Source organism: Pteronotus mesoamericanus, unplaced genomic scaffold, assembly GCF_021234165.1.
Source record: "Pteronotus mesoamericanus isolate MK-2021 breed Mesoamerican mustached bat unplaced genomic scaffold, CSHL_Meso_final contig_25, whole genome shotgun sequence".
In the NCBI taxonomy this organism is placed as follows: Eukaryota; Metazoa; Chordata; class Mammalia; order Chiroptera; family Mormoopidae; genus Pteronotus; species Pteronotus mesoamericanus.
Genome location: NW_026555105.1, coordinates 8,730,675 through 8,758,520, shown reverse-complemented (window position 1 = coordinate 8,758,520; position 27,846 = coordinate 8,730,675). Strand labels below are relative to the sequence as shown.

The 27,846-nt window shown below is 37.6% G+C and overlaps 1 protein-coding gene across 6 annotated transcripts in view; it reads left to right on the top strand.

The window, feature by feature from the left end:
- The window catches only part of NCOA3 (nuclear receptor coactivator 3), a 109,366-nt gene that overhangs the window by 74,154 nt on the left and 7,366 nt on the right, over positions 1-27,846 (top strand). For 5 of the 6 annotated variants that reach the window (XM_054573632.1, XM_054573635.1, XM_054573634.1 and 2 more), the window contains 16 exons: positions 6,510-6,614; positions 7,415-7,587; positions 8,086-8,186; positions 10,024-10,198; positions 11,317-11,505; positions 11,683-11,784; positions 14,747-14,887; positions 15,160-15,307; positions 16,018-16,406; positions 16,609-17,477; positions 18,360-18,495; positions 19,428-19,622; positions 20,012-20,317; positions 20,416-20,542; positions 21,851-22,022; positions 27,015-27,308. In XM_054573632.1, coding sequence (XP_054429607.1) covers positions 6,529-6,614; positions 7,415-7,587; positions 8,086-8,186; positions 10,024-10,198; positions 11,317-11,505; positions 11,683-11,784; positions 14,747-14,887; positions 15,160-15,307; positions 16,018-16,406; positions 16,609-17,477; positions 18,360-18,495; positions 19,428-19,622; positions 20,012-20,317; positions 20,416-20,542; positions 21,851-22,022; positions 27,015-27,308 — 3,603 coding nt within the window. In that variant the 5' untranslated portion in view covers positions 6,510-6,528. The remainder of the gene's footprint in view (positions 1-6,509; positions 6,615-7,414; positions 7,588-8,085; positions 8,187-10,023; positions 10,199-11,316; positions 11,506-11,682; positions 11,785-14,746; positions 14,888-15,159; positions 15,308-16,017; positions 16,407-16,608; positions 17,478-18,359; positions 18,496-19,427; positions 19,623-20,011; positions 20,318-20,415; positions 20,543-21,850; positions 22,023-27,014; positions 27,309-27,846) is intronic. The other variant, XM_054573637.1, reaches the window with a different exon arrangement.

Sequence of the window (27,846 nt, the reverse complement as noted above, 5' to 3'; positions counted from 1 at the left end):
GTCATAATTAGAACCAGCACTGTGTACTTTACATACTACCTTTGAAGGTGCTTGGAGACCTCTTCAGAATCTTCTAAAATGTGCTTACTTATTCTTTGTACCTTAAGATTCTTTATCTTAAGAACACATATATTTATGATAGTAGTTTTATTCTCTTTCCATGGCATTATGTTGACTACCAACTACAGTTCACCACACTGTTTCAGTGGGAAAGTTTTTTGAATTCTAGTCAGTTATCTGTATGTTGAGGTTATTAGCCTGAATAGTCCTGGCTGATTTATTTGTGTGACTTTTTTGTTGCCATATGGGATATTTGTAGCTATTCGTTTTTCAAATGAGTGCAAAATTAGTGTTGCTGAGCATACATCTTTCTTCTTGGTATGGTGTACTTCTGAGAGAGAACCATTATTCCCTATGCTTGTTTTGTATTGCTTTTCATCCTTATAATAAACATACGAATTTGTGCAGTGTGATTAGACTCAGTATTTAGAGGTAGTAAGCTTTTTACAGGTGACAAAAGTTTATGTTTTAGTGAAATTGAGATTCAGCTCTCGAGTTTGATTCCAACAAATCCCCATTATCTTTTTATTGTATCATAGTACATCACCTGAAGGATTCAAACCCTCAAGTTTTATTTTGATAGCTTGAAGCCACTACATTTTGGAATGTGAGTACCCACGTGAAAACGACATGTCAGAAAGAAGCAAAAATGTTCTACAACGTATTTATTCCCCCCACCGTCTGCCAGACTTCTCTGTATTTTATGAAGATTGCTGAGTTGGTCTAAAGTACAGCTCACAGGATGGGAAGAAGGGGAATGGGAGATGGAAAAAGGAAGGGGGGAGGGGGGATGGCGGTAGGAGTGAGAAAGAAAGCAAGGAGTTTGTGATAAAAGTCTCATACAGGTTTTTAGAGTGGTTTAGCATTTATATGAGGAAAGTGGAGACAAGCGAAGAGGAGCAGTGTGATGTTGTAAAATGTAATTGAAGTCTGAAAAGTGATTAGGATAAAGAGCGGAAAACGTCTAGTTGGGAGAGTTGGGAGTGCTTTCACCAGAGCTGACAGTTCAGCCCGACGCTGAAGATGAGTTGGGAGTATTCTAGATAGAAGAGGGGTGAAGGGGAGATTTAAAGAGAAATTAAGGACTTTAAGGTTAAAAACAAAATAGGAAATACTTAAGTGACCATTCTCTGTCAAAAGTTCCTCTTAGCGTAGGCCATTTGGGTGGCCGCTGATAGTGGCGGCCATGAGGGGGAAGCGTGACTGATAGTGTGTTGTTTAGAATGAAGCCAAAATCAGGTTTATGAAGCTTAAGTTTAGGTCTGTTCTGACGTGTAAGAGAGATTCAGTGCATAAAATTGTAGGAGTCAGTGTAACCTTTATTTTTTTTTATTTTTTTTTAAAGCTTTTATTTATTTTAGTTTTATTTTTTTATTTTTATTTTTTTAATTAATTTATTTACTTTTTAAACACATTTGTCTCTGCCTTCCCCCCACCTCTTTCCCTTGCAACAATTAAAGAATTACCTAGCTAGTTGTATGCTGTCAGGAGAGTGTAATAGGATTTGAATGGAATTGACTTAACTGCCTCTCACAATTTGTATTTGGGAACTTCAACTCTGTTGCGTATGTAGAGGTTGAAAAGTCTCTTGGTAACAAGCTTCCAGTTGCAACCAACACCTGTCTTGGCTAGTTGGTATGCCCAGTTCTGGTACTAGAACCTCGGAGTGTTTGTGTTTTGAGTTCGACTTCATCAGATTTAAACTGGAGCATAAATGCGAAGGGCCTTTGGGGTCAGCCTGTTGCTTGAGAATGAGAAGGCAAACATACAGAGGGAGTAGAGGGAATGAAACCGTGTGGATAAAATAAAATGGCTGTTAATTTGCATTCAGGTGCTTTTCAGCTCAACTTCTATATTAAAAACAGGGTATTTTACTTTGCTACTCTCTGGTAGCCCCTTTCCAAACTTGCCGGCATGATAAATTAAAGATAGAGGAAGAGAAATGACTAGGACCTGAGATTACAGCGTTTTCTGGCATATATCTGCACCAAGATAGCTTACTGTAGACACCTTTATATACTGTTTCTTTCTCTCTTTTTTTTTAAATTGTAAATAGGAAACCTTCCAATCAGCCGTGCTCCTGTGCAGTTTATTCCAGTGCATTCATTTGAACTTAACCAAATTATTTTATAATTGCTTATATGTTTTCTGCTAACTTGTGAGTTGAGCAGTGTGTGATGTCATTCATTTCTGTTTCCTGGACCTGAAATGGTTCTGGGCATGTAAGTGTTTGAGCTGAAATGGAATTAAATTGAAAAATGGATTGCATTAGGTAGTTTATACTTTAACCTGTTATGGTTAGTAGGATATCAACAACAAAACAAAAGGATATTATTGTTACTAGTTTTTATTTGAAAATTTCCCCCTCTTTCCCTTCCTCCTTGTCTCTTTTCAGCTCTTGTTCTTTTTCCCAGTGTAGAATTAAAACATATGGGTAGGACATATTCACTGGAGGACAAAGCTTTCATAGTGGTTCTATGTTTGTAGACTTGTCTCTTGCCCGCCTCTCCCTGTCCCCTAAAAATACACAGGCTGTATTTTGTTCAGTTCTTTCTTCCACGATGCTGGTTCTCTTGGAATTGCACAACAGATTGAAATAAAACCTTTGATATTTTAGAAAATATAATATTATAGGATTAAATGTTTAGACTAACTAGTGGTGACTATTACTTAAAGTGTCTCAGATAAGAGTGTCAATTTGAGTTTTGGGCAGTGCCTTTATGTACAAATGTTTTACATTTTTTTCAAGAGCAATTTTTTGTTCTAATTGGCTTGAGCAGTATCTGCTTTTACATAGTGCTTCAAGCAGTTTTCAATAAATCAAATATACAGTTTGAAAAATTTCATTAGGTTACTGTGATTCTCAGGAGACACCCAGAAACACTCCCTAATTAGCATATTAATCATACCTCGTGTAAGTCAGGCAAACAGGCCTGACCAATAAACTAAATTACTGGTGGGATGGGGAGTTCTCAGCCCACCAGCATTTACTCTTACAAAATCCAGGAATAAAAAACTTGAGAGACTATATTAGGGTACAGTTTGTACTTTTCTGATCTCAAGATTTTTTTTCTTGCTGTGTAAGCCACTGGCTGTTCATTGTCTCAAGTGGAAATAAAGTCCATGGTTAATATTAGACCATGTCAGAGGGCATTTTATTTGGTGACTTGTAGAGTAATGATTAGTTTTTAGGGGCTTGAGGGGAGTAGCAGCAGCATTCAGTACTTGCTGAGCTTGAGCAGTACCTTGCCTCTCTCCCTAATACTGCATGTCCTTAACCCTGGGTGTACTTAGTACTTTTGCAGTGCTCCTACTGATTAGCTGAGACATTTTCCGGTTAACTGGTTGAAGATAGTGCGATTCAACAGTATAAATGGTTTATTGGGAGGGGGGGATGAGATAAAATGTTCAAGAAACATTTGATACATATATATTTTATTGGTTATGAAGTTTGAAGATATTGTAGTCTCAGCTCTGCCATCTTGTATCTGTGTGTGATCTAGTAAAAAGTTATATAGCTATTTCTGTGTCTGTAAAATGGGAATGATAAAACATACCTTGGAGAGTCACTGTGAGAAATGACAAAAGAATATGCACTATGCCTAGCACTATAGCCACAAAAGTTATATCCTTATTTAGAAAAAGTATGCCCTGGCTGGGGTGGCTCAGTGGACTGAGGGCCGACCTGCAAACTGAAGGGTCGCCATTTTGATTCCCAGTCGGGGACATGCCTGGGTTGCAGGCCAGGCCCCCAGTGGTGGGCGTGTGAGAGGCAACCACAAATTGATGTTTCTCTACCTCTTTTTCTCCCTCCCTTCCCCTTTCCCTAAAAATAAAATCTTTTTTTAAAAAAAATAAAAAGTAAAGTATTTTAGTTGGTCTCTGTGCCAGTCAAGATTTACTTGGTAACCTGTCTTCTCCCCGTTTTGGCATGGCACGGCTTTTCCTATTCCCCCACTAAATAACTTTTTGCTTGCCTAGTGACACTAGCATTGTTGATTATTATCTTTTCCTTTTGGACAGGGAGTAAGTACTTCCTGTATCCTTGTCTATCTGGCTAGTTTGTTGTACACAATCAAGATTTTCCCTTCTGTCTTAACCTCAAATAACAAAAAAAAAAAAAAAAAAAAAAAGCCAGTTATTGCTGCTAAGCCATATGTAACATTTTCATGGCTGTTGAGCTGACCAGTGTAATTCTTTGCTGCTCTTTAGCCTGAATTAAAGTTTATGAATGTTCATTTTCTAGAAATTTGTTTTATTTTGTTCATGTCTATGCTTAAACATGTACCATAGCTTGATTGTTAATGTATAGAAAAGCCTACCGTATTTATATGAGAAATTCTATTCAGTAGCTATAAGATTCTTGCTTATGTAAAATCTGACTTAAGCTGGATCTACTTCTGTTATCTTCCATATAATATAGATACAGGTAAAGTTAGATTTTGATAGCATTGAAAGTTATCTGCTATTAAATTGCTACTCTTCTGTACTTGAAGTAATTGCATAGAATTATCTTGTTTGACTTTCTAGTTGGCCCTCCATATCTGTGGGTTTTGTATCCAACAGTATTTTTGATCCGTGGTTGGGAATCTGTGGATGCAGACTGACTGTATGCGCTGTTTTGTGCCATTTTATATAAGGGCTTGAACATCCATGGATTTTGGTGTCTGGATGGTGGGGGGGCGGGGTCCTGGAATCCATCTCCATGGATACTGAGGGATGATTGTGAAGTTAAAGTGTGTATTTTCGTAGTCATTTATTTAAGTGGTGTAGCATGGAACTCTTCAGTAGAAATATTTCACACAAGGAAAATAATTGTAAAAATGGCTCAAAGATCTGCACAGTTGAGTTCATATTAAATACAGTTTGGGTCTTCGGATTCTGACAACAATGCAAAGTCCACTGTAGGTAGTCATGTCCTGTGTCAGGGACTGGAGAGGCTCCTGTGACTGGATTGCACTCTGAGTATGCTTTAAAATCCTAACATTAAGGCACTGGTAATCAGTTATTTTAGGTTCTTTTTCTGTCCTTTAATTTATGTTGTAAGGGAAGAAAAACACCAAGTATTGAAAATATCTCAGCATTTCAGCCTTTATAATTTACTATCACAATTAGGTAGAATGAATTTCGTTGGTATTTATTTCATACCTACAGCATCTGTTAAGACAGTGGCGTAATCTAGAACTCCTGATTACTGATTGTGTGATTTTGATTTTTTTTAAAGCTGCATATTTTAAGTCTGATCAACATCTTGTGTGAAATTTTACATTTTTATTTCATTTCCCTTCTTGGTAGTATTGTGCCACCTAGTGGAAGTTTATGTTCCTCAATGTATGTCTCAGAATGGAGATGAAATGCAAGATGTATTTCAACATGTTAAGAAAAAGTAGTTTGGAATGTTTGAACTTCTTGGTTGACTTGGAATTCCTTAAAATAGTGATTGCTTTCCTTAACAAGAGTTTAGGTAGGACAAATAAAATTTTTACTAAGCGAAGGTTTAGTCGGTGTCTTAAAATTATGAGCTCCTCAGTGGTAAACTCTGTTTCTTTTTTCAACAAGAAATACCTTCCATTCATTTTCTTTAGTAGTAAACTTTAATCAAAGCATATTATATTTCCATAAGCTAATATTAAAATAATTGTTCCTTTATGGATCTTGTCAAAATCCCTCCTTTCACCTGGAGTTTTATTGTTGCACACTTAAGCAGAATGTAGTAGTTTACATGTGATTTACACAATCTAGGTTTATTTTGAAGTAACAGGAGAAAAACATACGGGATAAGTATTAATGAAATGATCTAAAGAAAAAAATGTGCTCCCTGGCTGGCGTGGCTCAAGTGAATTGAGTGTTGGCCTGTGACCCAAAGAGTTACTAGTTTGATTCCCAATCAGGGCACATGCCTGGGTTGTGGGCCAGGTCCCCAGTGGGGGGCACCCACACAATGATGTTTCTCTCCCTCTCTTTCTCCCTCCCTTCCCCTCTCTTTAAAAATAAATAAAATCTTTTTAAAAAAGTGCTGTCTTGAAGATAATCTGAAATAAATTAGACTTTTATCATTTGAACACTTTTTACCAAATGATGAGCTCTTATTTGTGCTCACTTGGGTATAAATAAAATTTAGGGTTTATCAATCAAAGAGTTGTTGGTCTCTTTGTCTTATTAAGTAAATAGGAAGAAGATGCCTAATTCTTTGTAAGCTATTCAGTGTCCATATTTTTAGTAGCACTTGAGAAACATTTCTGTCTTGGGGTTGGGTATTCTGTATAATCAAACTGGAATATGAACTCTGAGGTTGTCTTCGGAATACTCATTTATTATAAAGAATATTGAGAATTATCTAGCCAATTAGGGGAACTAGTACTGAATTACGTGATGTATAGTCATTCAAGCATATAACACCTTTATAGAGTCACAGATTTTTACAATGTTTTTACCTTACTCTTTTTTAGTTGCTGATGTACATTCACAATGAGTGGATTAGGAGAAAACTCCTTGGATCCACTGGTCCCTGATTCACGAAAACGCAAATTGCCATGTGATACCCCAGGACAAGGGTAGGCAATTTATTTTCTGCTGTTTTACCAAGGTCTCCCTTTTCACTTACTTTTTTTGGTTTAAAGATAACATTCCAACTTTCTGTTATTTACATTCTCTGATTAGATTTTTTTGGTTTTTTGTCTTTCTTTAAATACTATTATTTTGCTTCATACAAGTAGGGGGATACAGTGATAAGATGGACATCCTTATGATATAATTGAAGCTTTATTGCTGATTTAGATAGAAGCGAGAATGTTATACTAACAATGTGATACTGTAAGAAGCATTTCTCAACCAAAGAGGTAGGAGTTTAGGAATAGATAACCAGGATTATTATAAGTAAGGATTTTTAATATCTTTGAAGAACATGTTATAAGTTGGTATTTTGGCATTTGTGAGGCTTAATCATTCTCCTGAATGAAGTTAGAAGTTTAAAAAATAGAAATAAAATGCTGAATTTTATGCAGTGATACTCTGTAGCCATTTTAGTGTTTGTCAAGCTTAGTATTTGAATTTTAGTATTATAGTTGCAAAATACAGTCTACAGTTTGTAATAAAACCTCATTATTAATGCTTATCCCAAATTTCCAGATTAACTCTGAAGTTAACTCTGCCCAAGGTCACTGTGTGAATTGAGGTTTGCATGAATTTCTGCTGTATTGTACTGCCTCTCCAAGACGGTGTTTCCATAGTTATGTGCTGAATTTAGTTTATGTATGAAGATAATTGTGTTGTGTAGGGACCGATTCTGCCCACCACTCTTTTGTGACAGGTGTATTCATGTTTTTGTTTTCCCCCCACCCCCTCCTATTCATAGTCTTACCTGCAGTGGTGAAAAGTGGAGACGGGAGCAGGAGAGTAAATATATTGAAGAATTGGCTGAACTGATATCTGCTAATCTTAGTGATATTGACAATTTCAATGTCAAACCAGATAAGTGTGCAATTTTAAAGGAAACAGTAAGACAGATTCGACAAATAAAAGAACAAGGTAATACAAAGTAAGAAAAACACTCAAGTCTTTTAGAAGGAACTTGTTAACTGTGTTTACATTTGTCTTTTTGCTCCCTTGTTGCTTTTCGGTGGGGGCTCCTGCTAATTGAGGCTAGCTTCTTTGGGGATGGACAACTGAGTTGACCAGCTTGGACTCTTCAGGAAACTGTTAAGGAGGATTAGAAGAAGGCTGGTGTTGCTCACCCTGTTGAGTGTTAGTTCTTTTTCAGGAAATCATGGGATAGTAGTACATTTAGTACTACTAATATTTAGTAGTAAAGGAATATTTAGGGTATTTTTATCTTCTGCCATTCCGGGTAACTCTGAAGTTTAATTTTAACATTTAATAACTGTCGCACTTTCTTATCAGGAAATATTGCATATGTTCATGGGCATGCGTGTGTGCGTTTCTCTTTGTTCTGGGGACTACTTGAAGGTAGATTTAATCTTTCACTGGTATATGTGCTATTTGTAGTACTGCTTTCTGTCTTTTTAGGAAAAGCTATTTCCAGTGATGATGATGTTCAGAAAGCTGATGTATCTTCTACAGGACAAGGGGTTATTGATAAAGACTCCTTAGGACCGCTTTTACTTCAGGCAAGTACATAGTTTTAGCTATCCTGTAAGCTGTACCTGTATCCTGTAAGCTTGAATTTTAAAAAATTGTTGAAATTTTGGTTAGGTAATGAGAACAAAAAGACATGTTTCTTTTTATGAGACAGAACTCAGTATTTTGAATATGATGGTAAAATACTCTTATATTTACAATATATATAACTCAGGAGACTTGTGGGCAGAGAGGGTGCCCCTTATAAAATGTAGTTGCAGACTGAGAAAGCAAACAAAAATTAAAAGAAGCAGAAGAGGAAGGCTAACACATAATTTCAAAGGTAATATTTGAGCACATTTTAGCGCAGACTCTGCATTTTTGTGTGATCATATGACATACTACAGTTTTATATTCTTGAGGAATTTTAGATTTTTTTGAAGAAATTCAATTACAATTTACATTCAATGTTATTTTGTATTAGTTTTATATGTATAGTGTAGTAGTTAGACAATATACTTGATAAAATGTTCTCCCTAATATTACCCACATGGCATCACACACAGTTATTATAGTATTGTTGTCTGTATTTCCTGTGCGGTGCTTTACATCCCTATAACTGTTTGTAACTACCAGTCTGTACTTCTCAATTCCTTCACCTTTTTCACCCAGTCCTCTCAACCGTCCTCCTTTCTGGCAAGAATTTTTAAGACATAATGTGCATTGTTTTCTAAGTAGTTGTCTTAAATAGATATGATTAACCTATAACACTTACATAATGTTTCTCTTACTTGAAGTCAGAGCCTGAAGCCCTTCATAAAGTTCACTTCTCAACTTTTTTGTCTCATCTAGTTGTTCCATCTACTTTTTAGTTGATCAGTTCATTTCTCTTTGTAAATTCTCTTCACGGAATAGTGTAGTTCCTGTGGCTTGACAGGGTATTAAGTGGACAAATGGGAGGTGCTAAGTATGATTGTTTTTTATTTTTAAAAGCTTTGAAGAAATAATTCTTCAAAAATCAGGTTAGACATTAATTGATTTCATGTTGACATATTTGTCTTTTTTTAAAAAATTGTCCTTTTTCAATTTTTAAACCTGCACCCGAGGATATGTTTATTGATTTTAGAGAGAGAGGAGGGGGTGGGAGAAGTTGGGGTGGTGAGGGAAGAGAAAGAAAAAGAAACACAAACATTGATGTGAGAGAGAAACATAGGTTGCCTCCCATACGTGCCCCAACTGGGTATTGAGCCTGCAACCTAGGTATGTGACCTGATCAGGAATCAAATCCACAGCCTTCTGGCGTGCGGGATGATGCTCCAGCCAGCTTAGTCACCCAGCCAGGGCTGTCTTTTTTTTTTTTTAAACTCCTGTAGTAATGGTGCTGCTAGTAGAAATGGTGCCTGATAGTTGTTTACAGTGACTGTTAACATCAACAGCAGTTTTTCAAAATTCTGCTTAGTACCAAGGCTGGTGTCTTAGTCTGCTAAGGCTGCCATAATAAAATACCACAGATTGGGTGGACTAAACAGCAGAAATTTATTTCTTACAATTTTGGAGGTTGGAAACCAAGACCACGGTGTCCACAGGCCTGGCTTTTGTTTTTTTTCTTTTTCCTCCCTGCTGCGACCTCTCTCCTTGGCTTGTGTAGATGGCTGCCTTTTCACTGTCATCATGTAGCCTTCTCTTTGTGGGTATACATCCCTGGTGGGGGTGGGGGTGTCTGTCTCTGTCTCTCTGAGGACACCAGTCATACTGTATTATGACTTCACTTAACCTTAATTGCCTCCTGAAAGCCTTCTTTTCACTGAGGGTTGGGGGTTCAACATATGAATTTTGCTAGGGATATGTTCAGTCCATAATGTTCAGTATTAACATATCCTACTTTAGGCATTGGATGGTTTCCTGTTTGTGGTGAATCGTGATGGAAACATTGTATTTGTGTCAGAAAATGTCACGCAGTACCTGCAATATAAGCAAGAAGACCTGGTTAACACAAGTGTCTACAATATCTTGCATGAAGAAGACAGAAAGGATTTCCTTAAAAATTTACCAAAATCTACAGGTAGGCCTTTAATGTGTATTTTCTTAATAAATTGAAAAAATTTTTTCATGCTTAGAAAATTGAATGTACCTTTTAGGAACCCAAGTGATTAAATTTGCATAGAAAGGCAAATGCTTAATAGCAAAATTTTCAGATATTACCTTGGTGAATTTAGAATGTGGTACACATTTCATATGGCCAAAATATGCAGTGAGATTTCTCTTTCAACCGAAATTATTTCAGTGTTTTATGTACAATAGGCTGCCCTTATTCTCAAGGGAAATGTTCTAAGGCCCCCAGTGGATGCATGAAACTGTGGATAGTACCAAACCTTACATAGACTGTACTTTTTTTCTATACAAGCACACATACCTACATACCTTTTCCACTTAAAGGAAACATTCTATTTTATTTTTATTATTTTTTATTCTCACGCAAATACTTTTTAAAATTGCTTTTAGTGAGAGAGGGAGAAGGGGAGGGAGGGAGGAAGGGAGGGAGATGAAAAACAGAAACATCGACTGGTTGCCTTCTCGTGTATGCCTCGAGTGGGGATTGAACCGGCAACCTGGGTATGTTCTCTGACTGGGAATTGAATCCATGACCTTTTTGGTCTTCGGGCTGATGCTTCAGCCATCGAAGCCACACTGGCCAGGGCAAGGAAGCATTTTATGTCTTCTCTTAGGCGTATCCAAATTGTCAGCGTCACTACTCTTGCACTTTGGGGCCATTACTAAGTAAAGTAAGGGTTACTTGGACACAAGGACTGCTACTGAGCCACTTGATCTGATAACTGACATAGCTATGAAGTGACTAACAGGTGGGTAGAATTTACAGCATGGATATGCAGGGCAAAGGGATAATTCACGTCCCAGGCAGGGTGGGGCAGGAAGGCACACAATTTAAAACTTAGGAGTTGTTTATTTCTGGAATTTTTTATTAATAGTTTTGGACCATGGTCAACCACAGGTAACTGGAACGATGGATAAGGGAGAACTCTACTGTCTCGCCCCCTGAAGTGTTAGTGTAGACATTATTATGGAAAACGTGTAATGAGAAAATATAGCTTGAGTTCTTGATGATGGTCATAGACCGAGTTGCCAGATTTTAAAAGACTCCTTTCAATTTATTTTCGAAAGTTAATGGAGTTGCCTGGACAAATGAGACCCAGAGACAAAAAAGCCATACATTTAATTGCCGTATGTTGATGAAAACACCACATGATATTCTGGAAGATATAAACACTAGTCCTGAATTGCGCCAGAGATATGAAACCATGCAGTGCTTTGCCCTGTCTCAGCCACGAGCTATGATGGAGGAGGGAGAAGGTAAGAGTGATCACATGTATATGATATTCATCATTTATCAGACAAATACCAGTCAAACTTGTAGTTTTGTAAATTCCATTGTTATAATTCTTCTTACTGAATTTCATGTTCTTATGCATTGAACAGATATATTTAATGGCTATATAGATCTCTTACCTGGTAAAATTTTTATTGTAGATTTGCAATCCTGTATGATCTGTGTGGCACGCCGCATTACTACGGGAGAAAGAGCATTTCCATCAAACCCGGAGAGCTTTATTACTAGACATGATCTTTCAGGTAAAAACTTTGTGTATATACATTTTGCCCATTTAGAAAATTTTTAGAAAAGCTAACTATTTCTATAGCTTGCACTGTCATGCTGCATCTACTGTAGCGAATGCCTTGCATAGATTATTTCCCGTATTTCTTATACAACCCTGAGAGAGATTTCACTAAAACCCTTGGCATTTGAGAGAAAGCACTTGGTTTTTCTTTCCAAATAGCATTTAGAATCAGAGATTAATATTTTTTCCTCTAACTTCAAACCCATTTTTCATGAAGAAATAAATTTTCAAAGATATGGGTAATTTTAATGAGGATTACTGGGAGTAATTCCTGACATCGACATGAACTTCCCTTGGACTGCCATTTTTTTGACCACAGGAATAAAGAATTAAAGCGAATGTAGTTGATAAAGCACAATGATGAAATTAGACACAGTGGCAGTGTTTTTCTGTATGCACCTTCAGGGTTAGTCTTATATGGTGATACCAAGGGTTTATCACATATGATATATCTCAGAGATGAAGAACGAGTGGTCTGGTTGTGTTACTTGTCCAAGATGATGGCTAATAAAGAAAATTTGCAGATGGTTATGCCTGACCTCACAGCCGGAACTGTTTGTTTAGTGTCCATCATGTGGACCCTCAGTAAGTAATTTGATAAAATGGAGTAGGTTTAAATAAACATAACAGAACTATAGGTGTTTTATGTATTTACATCTATATTTTTACACGCACGTATAATAAAGATATGTCACTCTAAAAAAGAGCTGTTTTCCCAGTCATCAATCATTTTGTGCCAGGCTCAGTTACTTATCTGGAGGCTGCTTGAGATTAATTTTCACAAAGTAATCTAAAAAAAGCAAAGAAGTAACTTGTATTCTAAATTCTTAATCTGTTTGCACTGATGAATATTCTATTTGAAAATTTTGTCTTACCTTGAGATAATCAAACCTTATGACAAGAATTTTTGTGTATCATCCTTTTAGAATGGTTGGTTTGCACCATCTGTTATGATCTGCCAGTCTTAAATTTTCTGCTTAGATAACAATATATTACATTTTACTGAAAATACTAAATAAAACATCTTTACCTAACCAGCTTACTGAGCAGAACCTTTAAAAGTTCTCATCAATGTCTTCCCTTAGTACAGAAGCAATACATATTTATTATAAAAGTTAGAAATTCCAAGCAAGAAAAATCGAATACTTTGGTTAACATCTGAGAGCCATCTTACTGTACGTACAGTTGGTAACTTCCAGTTGCTATCCATTCTGCCTAGGAGGTTTGCTTTCAACACAATATTCTTTTTGGCCTCTGGGGAAATTTTATCCTCTGTCCCTCATGTGTTTCATTTAATGATTTTTTTTCTGAGCATCTATTTTGTGTTTGTTGTGTGGCTTTCAGAGCTAAGTTCAGGGGAGGTGGTTGATGATGAATCATTCTAATTCTTGGCAGAGCCAAGTGTTTAGTCTTTCTGGAATACATTTGTCTCTTCTACCTGGTCATTTTTTCCCCCATTAATAAGATCTTAATTTGTCACTATTAAAGATCTGAATTTTAAACAGATTCTTGGACTAGTGGCTCATACTCATCAGCTTATCCAACATTAGTGCCTTTTTAGCTTTTCCAGAACTCTTTCACCATGAAGCTCCATGAGTTTTTCCAATCCAAACTTGGTTTTCTTCATTTTTTCTTTTCTTATAAAAATATCATAGAGAAGATAAATAGATTGGCAAACCTTTTCTCTGTCTTTTCCAATCTGTCAGGAACTACGTCATTGACCACTTCTTTCATCTTGTGTTATGATATCAGTCATCTTCTGGATTTGGTGGACCTTTTGGTGCTGAGCATGAGAGATTGTCTGGATCTGAATATTGTACTTTTTTAAGTAGTATCTCTGCAGAACAGAAAAACAATCATTAATAGCTTTGACATCAACATGAGCTTTAGTCAGTATGACATTTTTTGACCATGTTGCATAAAAAATTCCTAGTTGTCACAGAAATCCATGTCATGGAGACTGATCACACTGTTTTTGCCTTGGACATTGTCACTAATTATTTTGAGTGTTCTAAATGCAGCTTAAGTGCTCTGTGGATCAGCAAGGCTTGCTTCAGTAACACAGCTCTTGAGACCATCAGAGGCAATTTTGGTTCCTTGAATCCTTGTGATTAGTGTTTGCCCAGTATTTCTTAAATTGAACATAGCTGGTGCTTTCATGTCATACCAATTATTTTTTGAAAATGGATGAGCCACTTTTATTCTTGGCTCTTTTTTCACTGGTTTTTGTAAAGAGTTTGTTTGTTTGTTTGTTTGTTTTTTGTTTTTTTGCAATCTACCTGGTACTGACTGCTCAGAACTTGGAAAGGCCGAGCCAATTTTTAAGGACTCTCTTCATGAAACCTGCTTTAATTTTATAGCATTTTTGAATTGTGTATCTTTTGTCTCTTCAGTGTACTTGATGTTAAGCAAAAGTTGTCAGAAGCTTCCAGATTTGTGGTCACGAGTATTTGGTTAACCCTCCTAGTTTAGATTTTAAGTGTCCAACAATGCAGTCAACCTCTCGGATGGGAAGGATTGCTCGTGTCAGCTATTTAGGCAGGTATTTTCTCTTGCTTCATAGTTTCACAGACAGTGTCTTCAGGTGTGAACAATTTTACTGCTAGGTGTTTTTTTTTTTTTTTTTCTTTAAATGAAAATTAACCTCAGGGTTCTGGACATGTTACTTTCTGTACATTAAAAAAGTAAAAGGAGTTGTGTTATATACTCTTATAGTCTGTATAGCAAAACATTTAATGTAAGAGTTTCCTGCAGGACTCTGTCCTTAAGGAGAAAAGCTCTGGAAAAAGCAGAAATTTGGAGCAAAGTGGAGCAAAGATTTAGCGTATTTTATTTTTTAGTGCTAAGCCATGCAGAGTGTGCAGCCAGTAAATGCTTGTAGGTTGGATTTAAATTTTTATTTTTTTATTTAATAGGAAAACTTGTTAACATAGATACAAATTCACTGAGATCCTCTATGAGGCCTGGCTTTGAAGATATAATCCGAAGGTGTATCCAGAGATTTTTTAGTCTTAACGATGGGCAGTCATGGTCCCAGAAACGTCACTATCAAGAAGGTATAGAATTTTAAGATTAATTCTTGATACTGTTTGTCGTTATGTCTGCCATGCTGTAAAGCAGTAAGTATACACATGACCCTTGTTGTTTTGGGGGGGTGGTAAGGAAAATGAATCTTGAGTGTTTTAGTTTAGCCTGTTCATAATTTTGATACAGGTCCAGTTTTTCACTGGATTTTGAATATGTTGCATTTGAAATATATTTCTTTTCTCTCCTATACGTATCTGTTTGCAATTGTAGCTATTAGTAATGGGATTATCTTCCCCAACAGCTTATATTCATGGCCATGCAGAAACTCCAGTGTATCGATTCTCTTTGGCTGATGGAACTATAGTGACTGCACAGACGAAAAGCAAACTCTTCCGAAATCCTGTAACAAATGATCGTCATGGCTTTGTCTCAACCCATTTTCTTCAGAGGTAATGATAGATTACTGTGTAGTCTCATATTAAATACAGCAATGTTCTCCAGATGCTCTATTAGTAATGTAAAAAGAAAATATAACAAGACTAAAAGCAAAAAGGATATTGGATTTGCCAGAGTGAGTTTAGATTCCTGGATTAGGATATGTTTTCTTTAAGGTTATATTTTTTATGTGAGAATGAGTATTGTTCATTACTTCCTGGGAAATCTTGGAAATGGGAAGACTGTTGGATAAAAGAGCATTTAAAATCTAACTACCTCTGTTACCTTTCATTTCTAATGACATATTACATTGCTTTAAGGAATGAATTTAAAATTTGAAGGTAGACTTTAAGAATAGTTATACTAATGGCTGTTGCTAACAGTAACAGCACAGGATTCACTCAGTAGCTGTCTTGAGTAGTTTGCAGGCACCTTCAGGTTAACCCCTTAGATAGATGGTAACTCTAGTAAAACCCTGCTGGGTGGGATTCCAGTTAACATAGCTTTTGGCCGTTCACAGTACTGTGGTGGCATCATTCATTTAGACTTTGTGGCTTATTAAAAAGTATGTTATTAGGTTAATAATGGATCAATATCTAGATTAGCATTCTTACTAGGTATCAGAATGACACCTAAGAAGTTAAATTTTGGGGCACTTCATCCTTTTTTAAAAATCTGATTCAGGGCTTTAATGAATGCTTATAAATTTTTTCTTTGTTTGCAGAGAACAGAATGGGTACAGACCAAACCCAAATCCTGTTGGACAAAGCATTAGACCTCCAGCGGCTGGATGTAATAATTCAGTAGGTGGCATGAGCATGTCACCAAACCAAGGCTTACAGATGCTGAATAGCAGGACCTATGGCTTGGCTGACCCTAGCGCCACAGGGCAAATGAGTGGAGCTAGATATGGAGCTTCCAGTAACATAGCTTCGATGAATCCTGGGCCAGCCATGCAGTCACCATCTTCCTACCAGAACAACTATGGTCTCAACATGAGTAGCCCCCCACACGGGAGTCCTGGTCTCAGCTCCAGCCAGCAGAGTATCATGATTTCTCCTCGCAATCGTGGGAGTCCAAAGATGGCCTCACATCAGTTTTCTCCTGTTGCAGGTATTTCTGTTGACATTTCCTTTTGTTTTTGTTTCTGTTTTTCGGGTTTTTTTTTTTCTTTTTTGGTAGCCCTGTCCTTTCCATACCACTGTTATTCTTGTGAAGTTAATTCATTTTATAATAGAAACTCCGAAGAGTTAAGTGATGTTTTGTTAGAGCGTTTGGGAGTCTAATTCTTTTCCTCATTTTTCTCCACATTCAGGTGTACACTCTCCCATGGGATCTTCTGGCAATACAGGGAGCCACAGCTTTTCCAGCAGCTCTCTCAGCGCCCTTCAAGCTATCAGTGAGGGCGTAGGGACATCTCTTTTATCTACTCTGTCTTCACCAGGCCCCAAATTGGACAACTCTCCCAATATGAATGTAACCCAACCAAATAAAGTGAACAGTCAGGATTCAAAGAGTCCCTTAGGCTTGTATTGTGACCAGAATCCAGTGGAAAGTTCAATGTGTCAGTCAAATAGTAGGGATCATCTCAGTGACAAAGATAGTAAGGAGAGCAATGTTGAAGGGTCAGAGAATCAACGGGGTCCTCTGGAGAGCAAAGGCCATAAAAAATTACTACAGTTACTTACCTGTTCTTCTGATGACCGGGGTCATTCATCTTTGACCAACTCCCCGCTGGATTCAAGTTGCAAAGACTCTTCCATTAGTGTCACCAGCCCCTCTGGGGTCTCCTCTTCCACATCTGGAGGAGTGTCCTCCACATCCAACATGCATGGATCACTGCTACAAGAGAAGCACCGGATCTTGCACAAGTTGCTGCAGAATGGCAATTCACCAGCTGAAGTGGCCAAGATTACTGCAGAAGCCACTGGGAAGGACACTAGTAGTACAGCATTTTGTGCAGAAGGTAATGTCAAGCAGGAACAACTAAGTCCTAAGAAGAAGGAAAATAACGCCCTACTTCGATACCTGCTGGACAGGGATGATCCTAGTGACACACTTTCTAAGGAACTACAGCCCAAAGTGGAGGGAGTGGACAACAAGATGAGTCAGTGCAGCAGCTCCACTGTTCCTAGCTCAAGTCAAGAGAAAGATGCTAAAATTAAGACAGAAGCAAATGAAGAGGTAATTTGTTCTCTCTACAAACCATTGTAGTCATTGTGTTTCATCATTGGATTTCTGTGTTAGAAAGACAATGTTTTTTACATAAGTTCTCATCGTCTATTTTAGATTTATGTAATGGAAGTTAATCTTGAACTATCATTTCTTTGTAATTCTGGGCATTGGTAAAGAGTACTATGATGCAATTTTGAAATATCAGATGAATATGCTTTAAAATGTGACTAACACATGAGAAGCCAATTTGAAATTTCTCATGGGTGTGTTTATTGTTGGAATGAGCAGTTGGGGTCATTAAGGGTATGGTTGAAATAAACCAGGTTGGGGAGGGGGTGACTTTTGTATTAAGCAATGGTACTTTGATTTTTACCTAAAATCACATTCTGTGTAAGCACTTCCCAAATTCTGCTTGAGGATCACTTCTGGGATACATTAATATGTGCCTGAGAAAATTAAAGTCTTGGAGGAGTCCTACTGTTAGGATGTCTGTTTAGCTTTGTCTAAGCTAGTATCCTCCAAATTTATTGATCAGAAGCTCCTTTTAAAGCATGCCTATGAATATCATGTTGAACATCAGCTTGTTGCTTTTAGTATTAAATTGTACTTGTTTTCAGAAGTTATGTACAGATGCAGACACCTCTGCTAATGATCCTGATTAATGTTAGCTGGAAAATATCCTACAGTTTGAGAATTAAACATCTACTGTAAATTACAGAAATGTCCTTTTGAAAGCATCTCCAAACCCAGGGATTTCTCTTAGTAGTTTGAACTGTTATTTAAACGAAGAAGACAAGGTGGGGTCATAATCAGCCAGCCTTTAAATTGGGAATTATTTCAGGTACTTACCTAGTCATGTACACAGGTTAATTTTTAAAATTTTATTTTCAGGGATCTGGAGATTTGGATAATCTAGATGCTATTCTTGGGGATCTGACTAGCCCTGACTTTTATAATAATTCCATATCCACAAATGGTAGTAATCTGGGAACCAAGCAACAGATGCCTCAAGGAACTAATTCTTTGGGTAAGAAAGAATTGACTTTTATTCTTGCTGCCTTTTAAAGTTTTCTGTACACTTGGATATACTTTATATTAAGAATAAGGGTCTAGTTGGCATATGAGATTTTAAAATGCATATTCTGCCTCCCAGTTTCTTATACTAATTTATAATTATGTGTTTATTAAAAAACTTCTAGGACATATTCCTATTTTTAAAGTTTCTCATTTCTAACTAATATGATACTAATGATCATGGCACTTACAGGAAAATGTTAATCTTTGGTTGGTTCAGATGAGTAGTAGCTATGAGGGCATATATTTTTCTAGGCACAGAGAATTGGATTAAAAAGCAACCAAAACTGTAGCCCAAAACCTGTCCTTTGACACTTACAGAATCTTGTCATTTCATTATGAGACTTTCGTTCTTTCGTGTTTGTGGGTTCTTACCCAACCTCTCTTCTATAGGTATGTCTTTCCTTGTTTATCAATTTAATAAGGGTATATTGTATCAGTTGAAAAAGAGTAATTTACAGTTAGCTGAATGGCTCGTTTCTTGTTTGATTGGAAGGCAATTTATTTGGTTACACTTAATTGTAAAATTTTAAGCAGAGAAGCCATCTAAGAAGTAGACATATGGGAAGAACCTTCAGGAGTTTGAAACATTGGTAACATTTTCAGTATTAAGTGAAGCAGAATAGGATGACCATATCAGGCAACAAATCAGTGACCACAACTTCAGCCAACACTGAGACTCTTGTTTCTACTTTGTTTGGAAATACGAGGTTGATAATTTTTTTTTGTACTTAGTGTTTATGTTGTAAAGGAAGACAGTATTTGTTTTAGTAAGAAAGGCATTCTTGAGTGGGTGGTATTAGCATTTATGTCTTTTTCTTGATTCTTTGTGTACTGAATCATCAGAGGATATTTATATGTATTGTGCATCTATGTTTTCAACAGGTTTGAGGAGTCCACAGTCTGTGCCGTCTGTTCGTCCTCCGTATAACCGAGCAGTGTCTCTGGATAGCCCTGTTTCTGTTGGCTCAAGTCCTCCAGTAAAGAATATCAGTGCTTTCCCCATGTTACCAAAGCAACCCATGTTGGGTGGGAATACAAGAATGATGGATAGTCAGGAAAATTATGGTTCAAATATGGGTATGTTATTTGTAATTCGTATTTGTGAGGAAAATTTTCTTTTGGGAAAAGCAAATTTAACACTCTAAGCCATTTAAAGAACTCGGTTCAAGTAATAGGTTTTTGAATAAAAGCTTAATGTTTCTTTCATGATTATATCCTTCATTTGTCCTGTGCCTTGGTTATTTAAACTCTTAAAGAGGTTTTTGGTCTCAGACATTTTCTAACCTGTAATGAATACATAGTAGCCCATGAAAAATTTCTTAAGTGTTAGCTAGCCCTATTCTTAGGATGACAAAGCACCTTTTTTTGGGTCATGGCTCATGTTGTGTATAATGACTGTACCTATATGGCATAAGAAAGATTTCATTATAATATGGAAAAGACCTAACCATTTCTACCTGTTGTAGGTGGACCAAACAGAAATGTGACTGTGAATCAGACTCCTTCCTCGGGAGACTGGGCCTTACCAAACTCAAAGGCCAGCCGAATGGAACCTTTGAGTTCACCCTCCATGGGGAGACCAGGAGTGGAGTACAATGCTTCTTTACCCAGACCTACACTGGGTAGCTCAATGCCCACCTTGCCTCTTCGGTCCAATAGCATTCCAGGTGCAAGACCAATGTTGCAGCAGCAGCAGCAGCAGCAGCAACAGCAACAGCAGCAGCAGCAGCAGCAGCAGCAGCAGCAGCAGCAGCAGCAGATGCTTCAAATGCGTAAGCATCCCCTTCATAGAAAAAGAAAATTAGATGTAGTAGGGTAATTTTTGCTATGGGATTATTTAAAAATTTATTCTTTCTTGTTGTTCCTTCAGGGCCTGGTGAAATTCCCATGGGAATGGGGGTCAGCCCTTACGGCCAAGCAGCACCATCTAACCAACCAGGTTCCTGGCCAGATGGCATGTTGTCCATGGAACAAAGCCTTCATGGGACTCAAAATAGGTGGGTGTTTATTATGTGGCTCTATAGAAAATGTTAGCGTTGGATTATCTAGAAAAGGATCAGAGCACAGGAATAAACCTAAAAGAGAACAAGAAAAACTCTCTGTAATTAGGTACTTCATGGCCATCTGGGCATTTCTTGGATAATTGTATGTAAAAACAAGACTGAGGCGAGGCAGCAGTTGTGGCACTCAGGGGAGAGGGAGGAGATGGAGGAGATGGAGCTGTGTTGCTCAGCTGCCAGGACTCCTGAGTGGTCAAACCTGAGAGCCTTGCTACAAGGTAGGTGTCTCTCATAATGTTGTAATCCTCCTCCATGAGGAGGGGCAGAATTAGCACTAGTGTCACAAGATTAATGGTGTTCAGAAGGTAAGTCTAGTTTTTATGGAAAATTAATTTTTAAGGATTGGATAACTCTTTTTAAAAATTATTTAAGACACTTCAGGGATGTTGGTGATGGTACACTATAGCTCTCTTTTTTTGTAAAAGAATGATTGTGGATTATGTTTATATTTCATTTTTCTTTAATGTGGCCAGTAACTCATTTGCACGAAAGAGGCTACCTGTCAATGTTAGTTCTAACTTGAATGCTATAATAAATTAAGCTAAGAAAAAAATGAATCGATCTATTGAGTAGTCAGTGATGTAATCACATGTATTTATTAACTTGAGTGCTGCTTTACCCAGAGGAGAACAGATATTTCATTACAGAATTTTTCTGAGTCAGGAGCAACGTCTTGTGCCATGTTCTTTTCGGGTGCTGGAGATTTGTGGCGCCTCTCTCTGGAGAGAGGCGCGGAGTTTGTATTGTGCTCATCAGTGAATGAGCTCTGCGGGCCAAGGATAACAAAGTTATTTTGGGAGGTTTCCAGGTTCAGTTCATTAATAGTGCAACATTTCTCTCCTTTTTCCTATTTTGTTTTTTTCTCAACTTACTTGGCTATTACCACCTCTGGTTAGTCTTGTAGGGGCTTCATCTGTACCTGCGCCCCCCCTCCCCCCCCCCGCCCAATCTCTGCTATCCTTCAAATGCCTAGGGGTCTAGCAGTTACATTTTCGTGGTGGGAGAGGTGAGGCCTAAGATAAATATGATGGTTGAAGATGGCCTGGCAAGTTTAAATTGTGGTCCTTAAATTTAAATTGATACCATTTACTAGTCTCTGTTACTCAGTTGTACAGTATTAACACTTACACTGTTTGAGTTACTGTTGTGTAATCAAATATTGTGTGTGGTTATTGTGATTTTTTTGAAGTTACTATTTTGAGGAGGAAAAGCACCACTGAGTTTGACTGCAAAGTCTCTTTTTAGGCCACTTCTTAGGAATTCCCTGGATGATCTCCTTGGGCCACCTTCTAACTTAGAAGGACAGAATGATGAAAGAGCATTATTGGATCAACTGCACACACTCTTGAGCAACACTGATGCCACAGGCTTAGAAGAAATTGACAGAGCTCTGGGTATCCCTGAACTTGTAAATCAGGTAGGTGGCATTGGCATGGATATAGAAATGTGTGTGAGCACATCCCTAAAGCCATGGACAAGGCTGCTTGTATTCTTTCCTGTTTCATTTAGCCTTCATGTATACCAGCATTAAATTGAGAAAATGTACTTTATAATAGTGATATTCCTTCCAGCAAACTATTATTTTATAAAGGTGTTAAATTTTAGGCAACCATAGAAATGATCCAATAAAACTACCATGTAGTTTTTAAAATGATGCTTTTTACTTATGCTAGTTAAGAGTTCTTTTTTATTTTATTTATTTTTTAAAAAATTTTAAATTACAGTGTACGTAACAGTCCTCACTTTTATAATTAACTCTACTATCTAGCCAATGGTGTATACTCTGAATAGGCAAGCTTTTTATTATGTTACAACCCATCTATAACGGTAAATATGTGATTATCCCAGCACCATCATTTCCTGTTCGCAGTTGCCTATGCAGCCTTATGAAAATATGCTATTCACAAATCTTTTTTTTTGGAAACAGATACTGTATTTTGCCATGTGTAATACACACTTTTTGCTCAAATTTTTGAGGAGAAAATAAGGATGTGCATTATTAATTGGTGTAGTGATTACATACTACGGGTATAATAATCCTGTGTATAATGTGCACAAAAACATGGGTGCACGTTATACATGGCAAAATGCAGTATGTTTTGTAGTGCATGTTCTATTTATAGCACGTGGGAGGGGGAGGCTGGTTAGGTTTGTGCATTCAGTGATAAGTAGGAGAGATCCATAAGGGTGTCTCAGTCTTTGTTGGGGAGACAAATGTGTACACAAAGTACATGGTGTGAATGAGCAAGTCATGGAACAAATACTGAAGGTGATTATTCTTTTAAATCTTTGCCAGTCTGATGGGCAGCAAAGTTTCTTGTTTTAAATTTTATTTCTTTGATTTGCAAGATTGAACATATTTTGCATTTTTTGGCCATTTAAATGTCTTTACGTAGTTTTCAGATGCAGTTTTTATTTTATCTGCAGCAGTACTTTAGTTAGTGATTTATTTGTGATTCTTTCACTTAAATATTTGCCTTTTATGTGCCAGTCTATAGATGCTGAGGACCCGTAGTGAGCAAATTAGTTCCTGCTCCCAAAGCTTGCATCCCCCTGGGCAAGGCATACATCAGGCAAGGAACCGCACAGTTAGAAGTAGACATGGTGTAATAGAGGGTATGAGAAAAGGCATATAATACTATGAAACTATATCATAAAGGGACCTTTTCTTAATGGGTGTGGGATGTCAAAATTTTTTCTCTAAAGTCATGTTTCAGCTGTCATTTGAAGGATGACTATTATTCAATATATTGCACATAGTTTTTCTAGTTTCTTTTTAGTGGGGGCTTGTTTGTAGTTTTGTTCTTTAGTTTTAAAATGCTTGTGTTTTCAAACTCAGGATAATGAAATAAAGAGTAACGGGGGACTTATTTGAATGGCCAGAAAAACTTTTTCTGGGGAGATGACATATAAGCTGACAACTGAAGGAAGTTAAAGGAGCCAGCTCTACAAACAGCTAGGGAAAGAACATTCCAGAAGAGAAACAGCTAACTTAAGGTTCTTAAGCAGGACAGAGCTTGGGGGTTCCAGAAAGTCAGTGAGAGCAGAAAAGGGACCGGGATGAAATGATGCTGGAGAGGCAAAGCTAGGTGCCACAAAACCTTTCTAAAGGTGTCTGGAATTTTTCTTCTATATTGGGAAGCCCTGGAATATTTTAAGCAGGGTAGTGATGAGACCTTTCCTTTTTAATTAATTTTTATTTTTAGCAAAGTAGTCTTTGTTTATAAAATGATGCAGAACATACTTACTGAAGAACCACAGTCATTTGCTTCACTCAGGGGTAGTGAAATGTAGCTGTTTACTTTGGTGATATTGCTAAGTAATATGCTCATGCAGCTGTTTCATTATCAACTTCAGTCTGTATCTTTTGTGTTCTTGATACGATAGTTGACTACGCGTTCATAGTCCCTCATCGGAGAACTTGGGGTCAGATGTGCTTTGGATTCAGGAATTTTGGATTTTAGAAGGGTAAATGGTACATGCATACCACACATTGCACGATATCCCTGGTAGAGTCTTGAGCAATACTGTAGTTTTGGGCGGTAGCCTGTGATCGAACATCTTAGTACTTCTGCAGCAAGACACATAAGTAGTCACACTATGTGGAATATATAGAGATTATGTATTGCTTCATATAAATTCAGTTCAGGTTTTACTGCTAAATACATTTGGTGCTAATAATGTTTTATTTTTTTAGAGCTTTACTGGGTATTTGAAATTTCAGACAAGAAATTGTGGATTGGTTTTTATCCCCCTTCCTTCAGTGTGCACTTGCTCACCCATAGCCACTGCATACACATAGACTCTCTTTATAACCCTAGTGTAATTATGTCTTTTGCTGTTAAATAGGTAGTCAGTGTTTACATTATTTTGACTCACTACTGATTTCAGGTGTAGTTTGTATAGGGTTTGTGTTTGTTTTGCATTAATTACCTTTTTATTTGCTTTGTTTTCTATACACTTTCTGCTATTTTTCTGCACATACTCCAACAGAAGTACAATTTCTCTTATTTTTTTCTTCACATGTTCAGACACTTCAGTCCCTTCTCTCCCTCCTATAGTCCTCTGTCCCTCTGTTTTACTCTGCCCTTGAGAGGCAGATCTGGTGATTAGTAATTGTCACTCTTCTCCTATGTTGACACCCCAGTTTCTGAATCCTAGGTCATTTTCCTTTTTGATTTACCTCTTTGTTTTTTTTTGAAACACAATTTCTATTAACTTCTTCATCTCTGCTGCATGAAATCCAGTGTTTTAGGTCCTTATATGTTTAAAATTCCCCCCACCTCCTGCATGCCTGGCTGTATATTAAATTCTAGGTCGAAAGTGGTTTTCTCTGGGAAGAAGTCCATATTTTTTTCTGGCATCCAATGTTTCCATTGAGTTATATTCCATCTGATTCCTTTTTCTGTGTGTGTGAGACCTATTTATTCCCTTTGGAATTACTCAGGAACCTTTTTTCTCTCCAAATATTTCATGATGGTCTATCTTCACCTTTCACTTTGTCTTTCAAATACCTATTGAACAATTTGATCTTGTTAGCTTTTCTTGTCCTCATTGTTTTGTGGATAAATACTACTGTTTCAAGTATTTGCTGTTATTTTAGTAGGGCTAGCAAGAGAAAGTTGGTCAATGTGCATGATCAGCCTGCCATGTTAAACTTACAGTATTTTTCTACTGTACAAATCTTCTTTATAAAAAGATATTGCAGCCCTGGACAGTGTGGCTCAGTTGGTTGGAGCGTTGTCCTGTAAACCAAAGGGTTGTGGGTGTGATTCCTGATGAGGGCACATGCCTGGGTTGTGGGTTCGGTCCCCAGTTGGGGCCCGTGCAAGAGACAGCTGATCAGTATTTCTTTGCCGCATCGATGTTTCTCTCCCTCCTTTTTTCTCTTTCTAAAATCAATAATCATGTCCTCAGGCAAGGATTAAAAAAAAAAAATACTGCAGGTTGCTGTCTGGAGAAGGGAATTGGTGTGTTGGGACAACATAGAAGCACAGATGCCAGTTACTAGAAGACCCCGAGTGGTGTCTTGGAAAAGGTTGTGGCGGTGGAATGAAGGAAAGGATATACCATATGCCAAGGAGGCAAAACTGACGGGACTTGGCTTGTATGCGTGCATGTTCATACGTGTGTTTTTCAGGGAGAGTGTGAAGAATCAAGGTTGCCGACTTTTAGTTTGGGGTGAATGGTGTTGCCATGTATTGTGATATAAGAAAGACTGGAGGAGAATTAGGCTTTTAGGGGAGGGACTGTTGGGAATCACAGCTTCTCTTTTCTTCATGTTAAGTTTGAGATGCCTGAGACATCTCGGTAAAGCTGTTAAGTAGGTGTTTGCTTAAGTAAAATTAGAGTTCAGAGATATTTGAGCTGGAGACAAAATATTTGGCAGTTGTCACTAGTAGATGAAAATATCCAAGTAGAAAATGTAATGAGAGAAAAGAGGGCTAACATTCCTTCAAGGAGAGGCAAGCGAGGAGGGAGGAAAGCCATGTGGTGTCACAGTGCCATGGGGCCCAGGATGCTTCCAGGCGAGCCTCGGTGAGAGTGTGGACTGCGTACGTGGCCGTCTCTGTGGGTGAGAAGATACAGGGGAATGCAGGCCTTCACAGTCTCTTCTTGTCTTAGCATGGCAGGCTCTTTCCTCCTTCAGAATGTTTTAAAAGAATAGATTTTATTTATTTTTAAAGGGAGGGAAAAAGAGAGGGAGAGAAGTGTTGATTGGCTGCCTCTTGTATGTGCCCCAACTGCGGACCTGGCCTGCAACCCAGGCATATGCCCTGGCTGGAAATTGAGCCAGACACCTTTTGCTTTGTGGGATGACACCCAACCAGATGAGCCATACTGGGCAGGATGCCTTTAGAGTATTTATTTGTACTTCCTTTTCTGTCACCTGCTGGACATTATTTTGCACATATCCTTGGTAGAAGTGATGCCTGGCATGTAACAGGTGTTTATAAATAAATACTGCCCACCAACCAACAAATAATAGTGGATAATTACCTTTAGATGAATATACTCCAGGGCCTAGGAGCTTTTGTTGATTTACCTGTCTCTACCAAAATCACCTTTTTGCAAACTTCAACAGTGTTCTTTTATAAATTACATTAGAATTCATTGAGGATAGTACTTCTCCAGGTACTTAATACATTGTAGATACTGGGCTCAGGAAATATTTGAGTGTCTATCTTTGTGAAACCTTGTGCTAGGCACCAGGACACAGCTGTGAAAAGGTAAGGTGCATGGTTTGTCCTGTCATGGGACTTCAGACAGTAAACTTGATTTTGCTTTTGGAACTCTGCAGCATCATTGTATGCATATATTAACTTATTTTTCACCTTCTTTAGAGCATTTGATTTCAGTTGCTTTCCCAGACGTACTTCACTGTTCATTTATGTGTTTGATATTTAAGGGACAAGCTTTGGAGCCCAAACAGGATGTTTTCCAAGGCCAAGAAGCAGCAGCAATGATGGATCAGAAGGCAGCATTATATGGGCAGACATACCCAGCACCGGGGCCTCCAATGCAAGGAGGCTTTAATCTTCAGGGACAATCACCGTCTTTTAACTCGATGATGAGTCAGATGAACCAGCAAGGCAATTTTCCTCTCCAGGGAATGCACCCTAGGGCCAACATCATGAGACCTCGGACAAATACCCCCAAGCAACTGAGAATGCAGCTTCAGCAGAGGCTGCAGGGCCAGCAGGTAACCAGTCACCTGCTCTTCCTTGGCTGAGGCGGCTTGACCTTTGGCCCCATTCTCTTCAGTTTTCAGACTGTGCTTCAGAGCTCATTACTGGCTCTCCATCCTTGTCAACTAATGAAATTCCTTTTGTTTTCACTTCCGTGTAATATTTTATTGTACAGATAGTTTCTTGTGGGGACGTGGTGTACTAGAATTTGATGCCTTTTTATAAGAATATTCCATTGTACAGGTTAAAAAGTCATTGTCAGAGAGGATTGCCCTTGTATGAGAAGAGTATATCTCGGTGATTTGTAGTCCTCGAGATAGATAACTTTTTTTTTTTTTAAAGTCCTTAATAGTAATAACCAAATATTTAAACCGTATTGATTTCAGCATTCTTTGTATGAAATTTCTGCTTTCTAAATGTTTTATAAAACTTGAGCTCTTTTAATATGCCAAAATAAGACATGTTTTTCTCTTTGTTTCCTTAATCCCCAAGAAGACTTTTAACTTAATTATTTATATTGTTTGCATCTTGGGTGTGCTGAATTATCAGATG